Genomic DNA, 13,454 nt, shown 5'->3' on the forward strand with positions numbered 1-13,454 from the left:
ACCCGGCTCTCCTCGTGTCTCCCCGCCAGGAAGGGGCCATGAGGAGGAGTGGGAGACCAGGGACCTAGGCCTGCAGTGCCCACGTGACCAGCAGGGGCCCCGAGAGCTCACTCAGGGCCAGTGCAGGCCAGGAGCTGAGGTGCCAAGTCAACGCCCTTGAAGGAGAGATGAGGCATGAACTGCGGCTCTGGGGATCGGCTTTATTTATCTCAGGAAAAATTTCCTCCCTCTGGTTGGGAGTCAGACAACCCCAGAGGGCATCTGTGCCTGCCCTTGGTGACAGCATACACCAATCTCTTCACTGGTGAATGTGACAAACTTTCATTGAGTTTATCTGCTGTCTCGCATTCGGAGCTCTGTCCAGGGCGGGATCTGTCCTTCAAGGCATGTGGCACTTGTCCCACCCCAGATGGGACATGGGGATATGGGCTCCTCTTCATTGCTGGGTTCGAGCTGCCTGCCGCCGAGGGGTTGAGCTGGGCTGGAGGGGAGCAGTGTGTTGTGATGGGGGAAGCGAGGGAGGTCTCTGCCCAGCCTCCTTCCCCAGGACAGCCGAGGTGCCCTGCTGCATCTCGCCAGGCTGGCTCACTTTGGGGCCGGCGGGTTTGTCAGACTGGAAATCACTTTCTCCAACTAGAACAGAGAAAGAGGGTTTTTTTGGAGGGAGGCTGTGGAGGAGGTTGCCGTGGGGGGGGGGGCTCCAATCTTGTCGGATTCCCCCAGGGTAAACTCGGAGGTGAATGTTAGGGCTGGTGCCTCCCCCTTGCACAGCTGGGGCCCTTGAGGCCCAGAGAGGGGCAGGGCTGGCCGCTCGCCACAGAAGAAGGTAGGGGTAGCCAGGCCCGGTGGCCACTCTGGGCCAGGAAGCGGGGCTCGTCAGAACCCCATGAGGCCCCTCCAAATTTGGGTGGGAGGATATGGGTGCCTCCTCCCCCCTCTACTGGAGCGTGGCTCCTCTACTGTGCTCCACCCTGGGGACCCTGGTACCTCGACCCAAGACACGGAGCCCACAGCTCTGCCCTGCGACGTCACAAAGAGGGAATGAAGGTCCAGCAGCTCGAAGAGGTGGTGTGCCTGGAGGGTTGTTAGCAAAAGCTGGAGGACAGGTGGTGCCCACCCGCCCATCGCTTCGATTTCTCCCTACCCTGGGGGCTTTGAACAGAGGTGGAGGTCCTGGCCAGGGCTCTGTCCCAGGGGAGCCAGTGCCCCCACGTCTGGAAACGGGGAAGGTGGGGCGGGACCCGATGGTGCGTCCAAGACCGGGACCTGGGCCTGCAATGTCAAATGTGACCACTAGGGGTCCTCAGAGTCCATGCAAGGGGCTGGTTCTTTTGGAACCGCGAAAGGTTCATCCAGCATCGTCCGGTGGTACAGGAGGTTGGGACCACCCCCGGGTCCCCAGCCTGCTTCTGCCCCTCTCCGACCCCATGCTCCAGCTCTGTGCTTGCAGGGGTGGGGGAGGTATCAGCACGCAGAGTGATTAAATAATTTGCCAAGATCCCATGGGGAGAATGTGGTGGACCTAAAATTGAAACCCACGCATGCCTTGAAGCAAAGACATACTTGAACCATTGTCTCTCTCCACCCAGAGGCTCCTGTCTCCCTCCCACTTCCGTAGTCCCGGCATCATCCCAAAAACCCTGGGAGTGAGGTTCGGAGAGGGCAGGAATGGCTATGCCCATTCTGCACAGAGGAAGCAGGCCCAGGAGGAAGGACCGCACAGCGTGTCGGGAAGATGGAGCCTAAGTTTCCTCTCGCGCTCCTGCCCCGCGTCCCAGCGTCCTTGTCTGCCCGCATGCCCAAGTTCTCCCCATTACCTGGTGCAGGGACGTCTCCGGGGACAGCTTCAGGGTCACTGGCTCTACGGGGCAGCCCGCAGCTAAGATGCTCTGGAGACACGGCTGGGGATGGGGGAAGGGTTATGGGGCCTGGTCCAGCCTCCCCCTTCCCCAGGCCACCCCTCCCCTCACAACCCTGCTGACTCCCGACCTCCTTCTGCCACGAGGACGCACCTGTTGTCCTGGAGCCCAGGAAGGTGGCTCAGCCTGGAGGGCCTGCACCAGGTGGGCCTTTTGCACGATGCCCACCAGGATCTGAGACTCTGGGCAAGTGGAGAGGGAGAGGCTCATTATGAAGAAAGAAATGGCATTTCTGGGCACCGACTATGTGCCAAGAACTATGCTAGGTGTCCTTACATCTCTCAGGAACCTAGAGCAGCCTATGGGTCAGGAACTATTATCACTCATATTACAGAAGAGGAAACTGAGGCTCAGAGACACAGAGAGGTTGATTGTCTTGCCCAGTGTCACTCAGCTTCTGACATGGAGGTGTGGTAGCTGAGGGTAGCTGGGTAAGGCTGCCAGGGGGCCGGGAGAGAAGCTGCCCAGCCTGAGGTTCCCCAGGTGGCAGGGCCTCAAGGCAGGAGCAGGTGTGTGACACCTGTATGAAGACATCTGTGTGTCAGAACTGGGCTTGTCCTCATTTCCCACAGGAAGTTTCAGCCCAGTGGAGGCGTGAACCTGGGAGGCACCATGTTCTGGGGTCCTACTGTGAGCTGGGGGCTTGGCAAGCCTCGCTCCAGGGTGTCACTGGAGTTTACAGGCGTTTGGTTTTGAGGGGAAAGCCTAGGATTTCTACTTCTCATTCAGTAAAATTAAAACTTTACAACTAGACCTATAAATGCTCCCCTTTAAAAAAATTAAAGCTATTTCTTGGGGAAGAAACAGTGTCGTGCAGCCGGGCGCTCTTTCCTTCCTGTGGCAGAAGGGGTAAAAGCGGCCTTTGTCCCTGAGGCCAATTCTGTCTTTGTTCCAGGAGGTGGAGCCTCTCAGAGGGGTCCTCCATATGCAAATATTTTCAAATGGGATATGTGGCATGTTCTGTGGGATAAAGTTAAAGGTGTCCCAATTTGGGTGGGGAGAAGTGCCTGGCGTTTGGGATAAGAACCTCTGACAACTCCACACTGTATTAATCCCTATTTTCCAGATGAGGAAACTGCAGTTCGTAGAGCTTAAGGGGTTTACCCATGTCTCTGCTGCTCATCAGTGGCTTTATGCCTCTTGGAGTGGGTATGGGAGTAACCCATACAGTTGTGCAGGTTGCTCACTGCACAAGGTACCTGCCCAAAGGACAAGTGAGGACCAAAATCCAGCTGTGCTATGCTTACCAAGTGTGCACCTTGTCTCATTTGCACAAAGGGGACATATGGCTGACAGTGGCCGTGAGTGGACATGGCTGTCCCCCCCTCAACTTATCTTTCCCACTCATACTGTATTTGTCCCAGTGGGAAAGGTGCTTAACTAAATCTTCCCCCAAGCTTATGTGTCTTTTAATAAGGGCGCCCATTCGTTTTTCTTTAAACACATGTTTTTCTTATGGCAACGGGGACTAGGACAGGGAACTCAGCGGGGGAACTCCTGAAGGGGAGGCTGAGGGAAGGAGCCTGGTGGGAGACTCCAGGAGTATTCCCACCATCCTACCCCCACTGCCCAAGCACACAGGCCTGGTTTCTAGAATTCCAAGAGCTGTTCACAGAGAGCCTTACAAGCATCCTCTCATGTCTCACCTGAACATGTCAGCCACCCCAAGGCAGGCTGGCTATTATCTCCATTCTACCAATGAGGAAACTGGGGCTCAGAGAGGCGAAGCGACTTGCCCAAGGTCACACAGTTGCAGAGTCTGGACTCAGATTCAGTTACCTGACAGGTCCAATGTCCTGCTTACCCTTTCCTGGCCTGACCCTCCAGGGTCCAAGGGGAAGGCAGAAGGAATGGCCCCCCATTCATGCCCCCACTTCCCACCGGGCACCTGTGCTCTCCACCAGGGGGTACTCGGCCGTGTCTGTGGAGGTCACGACCTTGACCACCTCCTCCAGTGGTGTGTCCTTGGCCAGCGTGGTGATGGTGCAGTTCATGAAGTGCTCCACAGTCACACCGTGAGAGCTGGAGGCAGACAGACGCCCCCGTCAGGTCCTGGACGAGGGGGACAGCCAGACCCCAGGACGAGGCGGGGGCGTGTGGGGGAGCTCTGCTGGCTCTCCAGTGTGGCCAGAGACTCCTGGAACAAGCAACTCCTAGACCCCCCAAGACGGTTTGGATCCCGGATGGGATGACACTGAGGCCCAGGAGGCCAAGGACTCGCCCAAGGTCATGCAGGAAAATAGGGAGAGTGAAGACAAGAGGGCAACTGTGTCCCCTCCCAACCACTCACGTCCAAAGTCAGCACAGTGGGGTTTCTGGGGGGAGGCCTCCCCGCCCAGCCCACTCAGACACCATCACCCCCCTCAGCCAGCCTGAGGCGGGTGCTGCTCACTTGATGTTTCGGCTCCGGATCCATGGAAGGTACGGCAGCTTCTTGACAATGATGGTTCCGTCGTAGAAGGACGGCTGGCAGCTCTGGGCAATGGCGTTGGCCGCCAGCACCGCCATCAGCACGGGCAGTGCATGCACGATCTGGCCAGTCATCTCAAAGGCCAGCAGCGCCGTGGAGATGCTGTAGGTCACAGCTCCTGAGAAGGCCGCGGCCCCTGCAGAGGCAGAGCCGGGATGGGGTGACTCAGGCCAGAGGCTAGCCCCCGCAGAGGGCAAGGCTGGTGTGGCCATGGCCAGAGGCTAGGACAGGAATTGTCCAGAGGCCACATGCTGGCCACTGTTGGAAGTGCCCCAGGGCCTGGGCTTGGTGAGGGGGAAGCAGTGGGGAGGGGATGGGGTTGCAGAGACAGGACAGGAGCTGGAGAGAGTAATGGGGGCTCAGGGAGGAGGGCTCGTGGGGGGCTCAGTGAGCACTCCAAGCCCTGAAGAACCACTGGCTGATTCTCCAGGTCCAGCCCAGCCCCGTAGTATCTGCCCACCCAATGGGGACCCGGTCTACTCACCTGCCAGGGCATACGCCCCAGGCACAATGGGGTTGGTGTCCCCTCCGGCCACAATACCCTCAGGGAAAGCAACAGAGAGGGCCTCCCCTATGAGGCGCCCGATGGCAGCTCCTAGCCACAGACATAGTAGCAGGAGGGGGAGCCAGGCTGAACCCCCAGAGCCCTCCATTCCTGGGGACCAACCTCAGTACCATCCCGGGGAGGGAGGGGGCGGACCAGCAGCCATGGTCCTCCCCCAATAACCCAGAGCCTCTGAGACCCCCAGGATCAGACTCACCGTAGATGAATATGGGCAGGAAGTACCCAGCAGGGATGGGGATCGTGGTGGCCAGAATCAGCATCCAGAACTGTGGGCAATGGGAAGCCAGAGGGGCAGAGGTCAGAGGCAACCGGACAAGAGTGGGCAAGGGAGGGACTGGACAGGGAACAGGGGAGTTCCCCAGGGAGAAGGAGGATGCCCAGGCACATGCCCATGGCCAGTGTCTCGTGTCAGGGAAGGAACCTGACAAAGTGTCTACTGTGTGCTGGCACCATGCCAGGGGCTTTCCTTTCTTCCCTCTCGACCTTCCCTTTGAGGTAGGAACAATAACTACCCCATTTTAAAGATGAGAAAACTGAGGCTCAGAGAGCTGACTTGCCCAGGACCACACAGCAGGCAGGGGTCAGATCAGGGAGTCTGGGTGAAGGCCCTGGCCCTGTGCTATGTGCCGTGGGGAGGCACCCCATCCCACTCAAGGCTGGTCTCGGCTCTGTGCACACCCCTGGGGGGCCCGGGGCACCCACCTTCATAATCAGGAAGAAGGCAAGTGTCCCAAAGACGGTGAACCGAGGGTGGTACCATTCGAACCACAGGTTCTGGGGGTCGGGCTCCACAGGCCAGGGTGGGGATGAGTTCTGGGTCATCAGTGCCCACGAGTTGTTGTCTAACAGTGAGTTCAGAAGCTCACTCATGGACAGCTGGAGCGGGGAGGAGGCCGGAACTCTGCATGAGGGGGCGGGCAGCAGCCTCGCCACCCCCTCACCCCCTGACCCAGCTTCAAATCCTCCTCTGCCACCTCCCATCAGGGTGGGGGGACCTTGGGAAGGGCTCTGAACCTCTGGGAGCTACAGCGTCCTCAACCATAAAATGATGCCCAGGCATCCCCCTTGCAGGTGCCGTGGGGACTAAGAGAGATGATGGGCTCAGAGAGGGCCACGAATGGGGGAATGCGGTCCCTCACTCCCACGGCCCCAGCTCAGCACCCCTTACCCGAGAAGCCATGAAGCGGCCCGAGCCAGGGGGGTAGGTGATGGAGGCGAGAACCAAGGCGGCCAGGGCGGAACACAGAGGCTTGCTGTGGGGAGGAGGGGGCAGAGAGAAAGGTTTGGGGAGGAAAGGGGGCTCTGTAAGGGGCTTGTGGCTCGTGGGGAGCAGGGGTTCAGTGAGGGGGAGGGAGCTAGTGAGGGGGTGAGGCCTCAGGAGGGGAGGGTTAAATGGAGGGGGTGGTAGCCCGGTAAAGGGGGAGCAGTGGCTGTGGGGACCTGGAAAAGGGCTTAGTGAGGGGACGGGGGCTCCATAAGTGGGGTGTGGGCTAGGGGGTTTAGGAGGCTCAGTAGGAGGATGGGGGTTCAGTCAGGGAGTGGGGCTTTCTATATGAAGGAATTGTGGGCTCAGGAAGCTGAGAGTCCCAGTGAGGGGCTCCCCAGGCCCCACCCAGAGCCGACCTGGTGGCCATGAGTTTGGAGATGACCCGATTGGTCCTGACAAAGCCGAGGAACACGCGCTGACAAAGGAGGTAAGCACAGCTCACGATGCCACAGATGGCCCTGAGGGAAGGGAGGTGAGTGCAGGGCCCTCCCCAGTACCGAGGGCAGCAGTTCAGGCCTTGGGGAGGCCCCCTGTTGGGCTCTTGAGGGGCCCGAGGCACCCACTCACCCCAGCGCCACAAAAAAGAAGATCTCTGGCAGGTCGAAGGGGACATCCACCCGGAAGCTGGTCTTGAAGATGGAGGTGATGGTCTCTGCGGAGGGAGGGGGTGGGGAGGAGGGACCACATTCCCACCCCAGCCAAACCCAGAATTAACCAGTGGGGGTGGGGGTGGTGCCAGGTCCTGCCCTTGAATACCCCTTTCCTGGCATTCAAGGCCCCTACAACCTGGCCCCTGCCATCCTGCCCAGCTTTGCCCCCCTCGACCTTCAGGCCCCCCCATCCATTATGCCCAACACAGGCTAACGCAGGTCAGCTCCCTTCCATCCTCCAAGACAGTGGTAGGGAAAGGAAGAGGAGGAAGAGGGGAGAAGAAGGGGAGAAAAGTAGGGAGGAGGGAAGAGGCAGGGGAGGCAGGGCCGTGTCGGTGGTCCAGTGGGGCTCACCCTCCTGGCTGCTGAAGACCGCCAAGAGGCGGAACATGAAGGCCCCGCAGGTGGCAGCAAAGAAGCCCCTCCAGTAATCCCAGACCGAGAAGTGGGAAGACATGACCTCAATGCTGAACAGGACGCCTGGGGGCGACACTGAGCTTAGATGGACCTCTACCTCCACCCACCCCAGCGCCTGGAGCCCTCCCGTCCTGTTCCACAGCCCGCAGACAGGGCCGCCCCTTCCCTTTGGTCCCCAGCTGAGGTGAGGGGAGGGCAGGACCGGCTCCGCCGCCCAGTGAGCATGGCACAGCCATCTCAATCCTTACAGCAGCCCTGTGGGGCGGGGACTGTTGTGATCCCCATTTACACAGGAGGAAATGAGGCTCCGAGAGGGGAACTCACAGGCTAGGGTCACACAGCAGACCTGGATTTCACACCCAAGTCTGTCTAATGTAACCCACCCCCACCCCCAGCCTGGGGTGGCTGTGCCCGCGCCAAAACTGCAGTAAACACCAAGACCAGGATTCGCCCCATCCCTCCTCCAGGCCCTTCAGCAGGGCAGAGGAGCGAGGGGGGCAGTCTGACCGTGCCAGGGGACAGGAGAGGTGAGTGGGGGCCCCAGGGTGCAGAGGCGGGGCGTGAGGGAGGGTCTCACCACTGAAGGGGGCCGAGAACACTGTGGCCACGCCCACCGCAGCCCCCGCCACCAGCATTTCATTTCGCTTGCTCTTGTTCTGGGGGGATGCAGAGTCGGGGCTCAGAGCCAGCCACGCCCTCCCCTCCCTCTCATTCTTCCGCGGGGGCCCTCCTTAAGCCCCTCACCTCAGACTCCCCGGTGGCCTGGACGCGCACGCGGCCCAGGTAGGCAGCCATCATGGCAGACAGGTGCACGAAGGGGCCCTGCGGGGGGCAGTGTGGGCACAGGGGCAGGACTTGTCCTCTGAGGGGAGACGGCCATGCTCCTTCCCCTCGGGGCCCAGGGGTGGGGGGTAGAGGGACCTCATGCAGAGACACATTGGCTGTCCCACCCACACCCTCCTCCTCCATCCCCCACCTTCCCCCCACCTTTGTCACCTCTCACCCCAGCTGCCTCCTCCCCAGACTGGACCCCTGAATGCAGGCGTTGGCCTGAGTCCCGCTGACCCAGCTTCAGTGGGGCGATGGGGAAAAAGAAGAGGGCCAGGAGGGCAGGGCAGGGGCTGGTGGGGGGCTCTCGCCTGCCCATACCACTTTGCCCAGGAAGATGGTGCTGCTGGCGGCCAGGGTGCAGGTGAGGCCCACCACCTTGGCCCCGAAGTTCCTGATATCCAGGTAGTCCTCCAAGACCACCCCCGACAAGATGGTCTTCAGCTCCGGGACTCCAGAACCTTGCGGGGGCGCAAGAGGAGGGACAATCTCTAGATTAAACTCTTAACACCTCGCCCTGCACAAATGTTTCACATCAAGACGATCTTGTCAGGTCCTCCTAAACCCTGGAGTTAGGATTCTTAAACTCATCTTGCAGAGGAGGAAGCTGAGGGTCAGAGAGGGGCCATGAGCTGTCCATGTTCTTCCAGTTGGGCCTGGCAGACAGCTAAGGCAGGATGAGAGGAACCCAAGATAGCATCTCAGGCACCCCGGATGTGCCCCCAGAACTCTCCTCTGCTGGCCTGGAGCTGGAGGCAGAGCTGAGATGCCTGGGGGAGCTGTGCCTTTCCATTAGCCCCTCCCTGGGGATACCATGGCACCAACCCCCCAAAGCAACCTGCCCCCAGTGCTCCCTGTCACCGCCCGAGGGGCCCTCAGAAAGGGAGCAGAGCCAGCAGCGACCCAGGAGTCAAGATCTGGCCTTCTCGCTGTGTGACTTTTGGCAAGCAACACGATTTCTCTGAGCCTGGCTTCTCTGGCTGTGAAATGGGGTTACTGCTCCCTGCCTCCCCCTATCAGAAGCCCCAGGGGTATGAAAAGGCTTTGGTCAGGGGAATTCAGTGCAAGGCACACAGGCAAATGGCACAGTGACCAGGCTCACCTCCGGAGAAGGGTGTGATACTCTGGGAGAAGCCGGAGGAGAAGGAGACCAGGGCCATGGGGTACACGGTCCAGGAGAGATACCGGAGCAGGTGGTTGTCCCCAATCTCCCGGTACAGCCAATTGTGTGCTGGGGACAGCCCAGGGTCAGGGAGCCACCTGCAGGCTCTGCAGCCCCAGGTGCCCACTCACTGACCAGGAAGTGGAGGCTCGGAGAGGGGAAGCCCAGGGCGCGCAGCGAGTGGCAGATCCCCAGGAGGAGGCAGAAGTAGGGCCCTGGATCCAGATCCCAGTTTTGCCACTCCCCTAGCTGAGTGACCTTGAACGAGTGACTCAACCTCTCTGAGCCTCTGTTTCCCTGTCTGTCAAATGGACTCGTGGTGGTACCTCCCTCCCAGGGTCATTGCGAGAAACGAGACAGAGTGTGAAGCGCCTCAAACGAAGTCTGGTGCATCACAGGTCCTCATGATGGCACCTGAGCACGTCTCCCAGAGAAGGTCTGTTAGACTCTTCCTGCCCCATGCCCCCTCTTCCAGGGAGACCTCAGGGTGGAGAGCCTGCTGAAGCAGAGGGAAGGGAGGCACGAGAGGGAGCAGGGCCGGTAAAAAGAGGTGAGCACTGAGCTGAGATGAAGAAGGGCTTTTGGGAATATTCAGGTCTCTCTCATTCATTGTGCAGATGAGGAGACTAAGGATCCGAGACACAGGAGCCTGCCCAGGGTCACACAGCAAGTCAAGAGCAAAGCCAGCACCACAACCAGGCCTCTTCCCCACTCAGGGCCCTCCCCCACCTCTGCTGCACCTGGCAGCCCGTCTGGCATCCTGAGAGCATGCTCGGAAGCCCTAGGTCCAGAGCAGACGTGCGTGCAGGGCAGGGCTACCTCCGATCACACGGTCCACGGCAAAGTTCATGGTGTAGCTGATCAGGGCCATGAGCACCCCGAGGATCATGAGGAAGTACCAGTCCTCACCCACCCGGAACAGCTTCTGCTTCAGCCACTCCAGGCCACCTGGGGCAGGGGCAGGGGGTCATAGCCCGGGGCCAGGCGGGGGCATGGACAGCCCCTTCGCTGGAGGCCTGCTCAGGCTCAGGGCAGGGAGGGCAGGGGTGGTGGGGGGCTAGGACCAGGTGGCCCCCTCCAGGGTAGCCCGGAGGGCACTCTGCCTCACTGAGGGGCAGAGCAGGAGTGGTGGCAAGTGAAGGTGGCAGCGCAGTGTGTGCCAGGCCTATTGGCCCCGCCAGGGGGCCCTGGACCCTTGGCCCTCCCCACCCCGCCCCATGCTGGGGAACTTATGGAAGAACGGTCAAGGTGGCAGCGGTGTGGAGGGGTGCTGGGAGCCACGGCTTTCTCTAGTATCTCCACAGGGTCCACTGCTTAGAGAACGCGAGGGCCTTGCAAGGCTGCTGTGTTGTCCCAGGACCTGTGTCCCTGCCCTACATGGCCCCCTGGTGTGAGGCCAAAGGGGACCACCCGACCCTAGCAAGGCCCCAGGCCCAGTGACAAGGCCTCGGGCTGCATTCCCAAAAGGCAGATGGACAGGCAGACAGATCCCTTCCCTCCCTGCCACCCAGAGACTCTGGGCAGCGACGTCCAGGGGTAAATGAAAGGAGGAGAGCAGCTCTTGGCTTCAAGGTGGGTGGGGGAGGTGGGGCCTGGGGAGGGGGGACGTCCTGAGGGGTCTTCCGCGGAGAGGGGAAGGGGACCTAGCTCTCACCTCGGATGCCTCGGCGGATTTGGGGACACGGGCCCCATAGCTCCCGAAGAGTCACAGGGTTCCCCGAGGAGCCCTCGCGCAGCCCTACCAGCTCCTCCATCGGGTCCCTGATGGAACAGACAGACGGACAGACCCTTGATGAGCTGCTCCACCACCCTCACCCTGCCACTTGGCCCTTCCAAAATGCTACATCTCAGATAAAAAGGAAAGGTGATGTTTTCCTCTGTGTGTGTGTGTGAAGTTATCAGGAGGGCGCATCGGTCTGGTGTGCCCTTATCACTGGGTGGGTGTCACCAAGGGCACACGCGTGTGTGTTAACGTGCAGCGTGGAGCTGGAGGCTCCTGGCTGGGCCCTCTGGGTCCACCAGGAGATTGGTCAAGACAGGACCCCAAGCCTCAGAGCCCCCTTTTCCGGTGACCACCGCTCCTACCCTCCCTGGATGTGTGGCTGCTTCCACTACTCAGAGCAGTCTCCTTGCCCAGCAGAGTCGCTCTCTCGCTCGGGGTCCCCAGGGACCGCTCTGACCTCCCCCCGCCCCCCATGTCCATCTCGGAGCCTTCTCCCTCAGCTCAGGCCACAGAGGCAAGAAAAGCCCAGGCCCAGAAGGAGAGCCCGTGAGAGTCCCGGCGAGGTGCTGGCTCCCGGCCCTCCAGCTTCCCGTGCTGCCCGCCCTGGCCCTGGCAGGTTCCATCAAGTCTGTGCCCAGCCCCGCACCCGGCGGCCCCTCACCTCTGTGCGTCCGTCCCGCTGTGGCCCCAGCTGGCCCTCCTCTAACAGAGACTCCTTTGCCTGCAGCGCAGGTGCACCTGGACAGGTGTGCATTCCACCAATCAACATCCTGGCTCCCTCTTCTCCCCCTCCCACCCTCACCCCACCCCCCGACGCTGGGGTGTACAGTGGCCATTAAGAATGTCCTTGACAAACCAACCAGAACTGCCCGGGCCAGCTGAGCTCTACAGGCCAGAGAAGCCAAGAGGGACCAGGAGCAGGGGCTCCCCCAACCTGCCAGAGCCACGCAGAGGCTGCAGCTCCAGGCTGCAGACCGGGGCACGAGGGGCCCGGGAGGGGGAAATTCATGCACACAGCAGGACAGTGAGGGGTCATCTGTCGGGGCTGAGGGTCAGGGCCCTGGATTCTCAGAGCTGGGCATGGAAGGAGCTTGAAAAAGCAGAGAAGGGCGAGGGAAGGGAGCTGGCGGAGCAGGCGGAAGGACCCGGCTGTCCTTACTGCATCCTTGCCGTGCTCACCCCTCCCCCAAATTGATGAGTGTGCAGGGAGGACCAGCGAGGGGGGTGTTATGTCACTTTGGAGAGCCTTGGAGAGGCGAGGCTGCTTGTCCAAGGTCACAGAGGCCAAGGGGCAGAGCCAGGATTCCCACCCAGGTTTGCCCGACTCCAAAACCTGCAAACTGTGGCTCCATGGTCCTGTCTTGAGAGCCCACCTTGCTCAGAGGTGGGGAGGTGGCCGGAAAGCTGGAGCGAGGGCAGCGAATTGGGGTGGCTGGGGGCCTCCGAGGCCTGGCAAAGAACTTGAACTTGATCCTCATGTCCAGTGCCTGCAGTTTCAGAAAACTGCCTCTCAAACCCCAGCGCTTCTGGGTAAATGCCACAGACTTTGTCCCACCCTAACAGAGGGAAGGAGTGAGGGCATCGAGGGGCATGGTGAGGGAAGAAGCACACGTTATGTGGCAGCTGCATGTCAGGCCCATTACAACTGCAACTCAGTTCATCCTCCCAGCACCCTGCGAGTCAGGGGCAGCATCACCATTTGCAGATGACAAATGGAGGATCAGAGAGGTGCAGTCACTCATCTAAAGTCACACAGCAGAGGCTGAACCCAGACCCAGACTGTCTGGATTTTCCCCTGCCCTGAGCTCCTCCAGTTCCTGTGGCTTAAACAATCAGGGCAAGGGTTTGGGCATAAAGCAGAGGATTTGTGTCTGATGACACTTTTGGAAGATTTGGGTAAGGGAACTGGGACAACTGCCCTCCCCCACTCCCCCAGACAAAGCTCCCCTCTGAAAATCACAATGGCCCTTCAATGACTTGTTAAAATCCTGGGATCCTGAGCCACTCTCTGCCCCTGGACGCCAGGCCCAGTCGTTCAACATAGGAACATGTATGTTTGTTGTGGGAAGTGTGGTGGGGGTTTGCTGCTCTGCATGGACCCTGGCCCACCATCGCCTTGGCCACCCCAACCTGTCCACTGTGTACACAGGATAACCGGCCGCCCTGTTGACATCCCAAACCCGACTCTCTGGCCTCAAGCAGCTGCCGGCTACAACCTCTCAGCCGGCACCGGCCAGCCAGCACTGCACGTCCACGCGCCCACCCCCTCCACCCCCGGCCCCGGGAACACCAGGAAACTGGGAAGAAGGCGGCACGGGGATGCAGTGCCTGTGGCAAGTCCCTCCAAAAGCCGTTTCCCCCCCATGCCAGCCCCCAGCTTCCCCCTCTTCTGCATCGAGCGCCGGCAGCAGTGGAGAGTGAGAGCCTGAAGCCAGAACAGCCCTGCCAGCCCC

At 60.5% G+C, this 13,454-nt stretch overlaps 1 protein-coding gene across 5 annotated transcripts; it reads right to left on the reverse strand.

The window, feature by feature from the left end:
• Positions 1–179: 179 nt before the first annotated feature.
• CLCNKB (chloride voltage-gated channel Kb) lies at positions 180–11,778 on the reverse strand. Of its 5 annotated transcripts, none has more exons than XM_014836211.3 (20): positions 11,663–11,778; positions 10,933–11,039; positions 10,098–10,226; positions 9,219–9,347; positions 8,438–8,577; positions 8,033–8,110; positions 7,866–7,944; positions 7,226–7,351; positions 6,789–6,873; positions 6,578–6,679; positions 6,123–6,207; positions 5,657–5,830; positions 5,151–5,220; positions 4,874–4,984; positions 4,312–4,525; positions 3,808–3,941; positions 2,013–2,101; positions 1,818–1,901; positions 988–1,074; positions 180–633 (listed from the first exon to the last, which is right to left on the reverse strand). In XM_014836211.3, exons 2-20 carry the CDS (start codon positions 11,030–11,032, stop codon positions 586–588), a joined length of 2,064 nt encoding a protein of 687 aa, XP_014691697.3. In that variant the 5' UTR covers positions 11,033–11,039; positions 11,663–11,778; the 3' UTR covers positions 180–585. The 5 variants fall into 5 exon arrangements, with proteins under 5 accessions (XP_014691697.3, XP_070367073.1, XP_014691699.3 ...); XM_070510972.1 differs by having other exon boundaries at positions 10,019–10,226; positions 11,663–11,705; XM_014836213.3 differs by lacking the exon at positions 4,874–4,984 and having other exon boundaries at positions 11,663–11,753.
• Between the last annotated feature and the right edge of the window lie 1,676 nt (positions 11,779–13,454).

The sequence above is a fragment of the Equus asinus genome, chromosome 5 (assembly GCF_041296235.1).
Source record: "Equus asinus isolate D_3611 breed Donkey chromosome 5, EquAss-T2T_v2, whole genome shotgun sequence".
In the NCBI taxonomy this organism is placed as follows: Eukaryota; Metazoa; Chordata; class Mammalia; order Perissodactyla; family Equidae; genus Equus; species Equus asinus.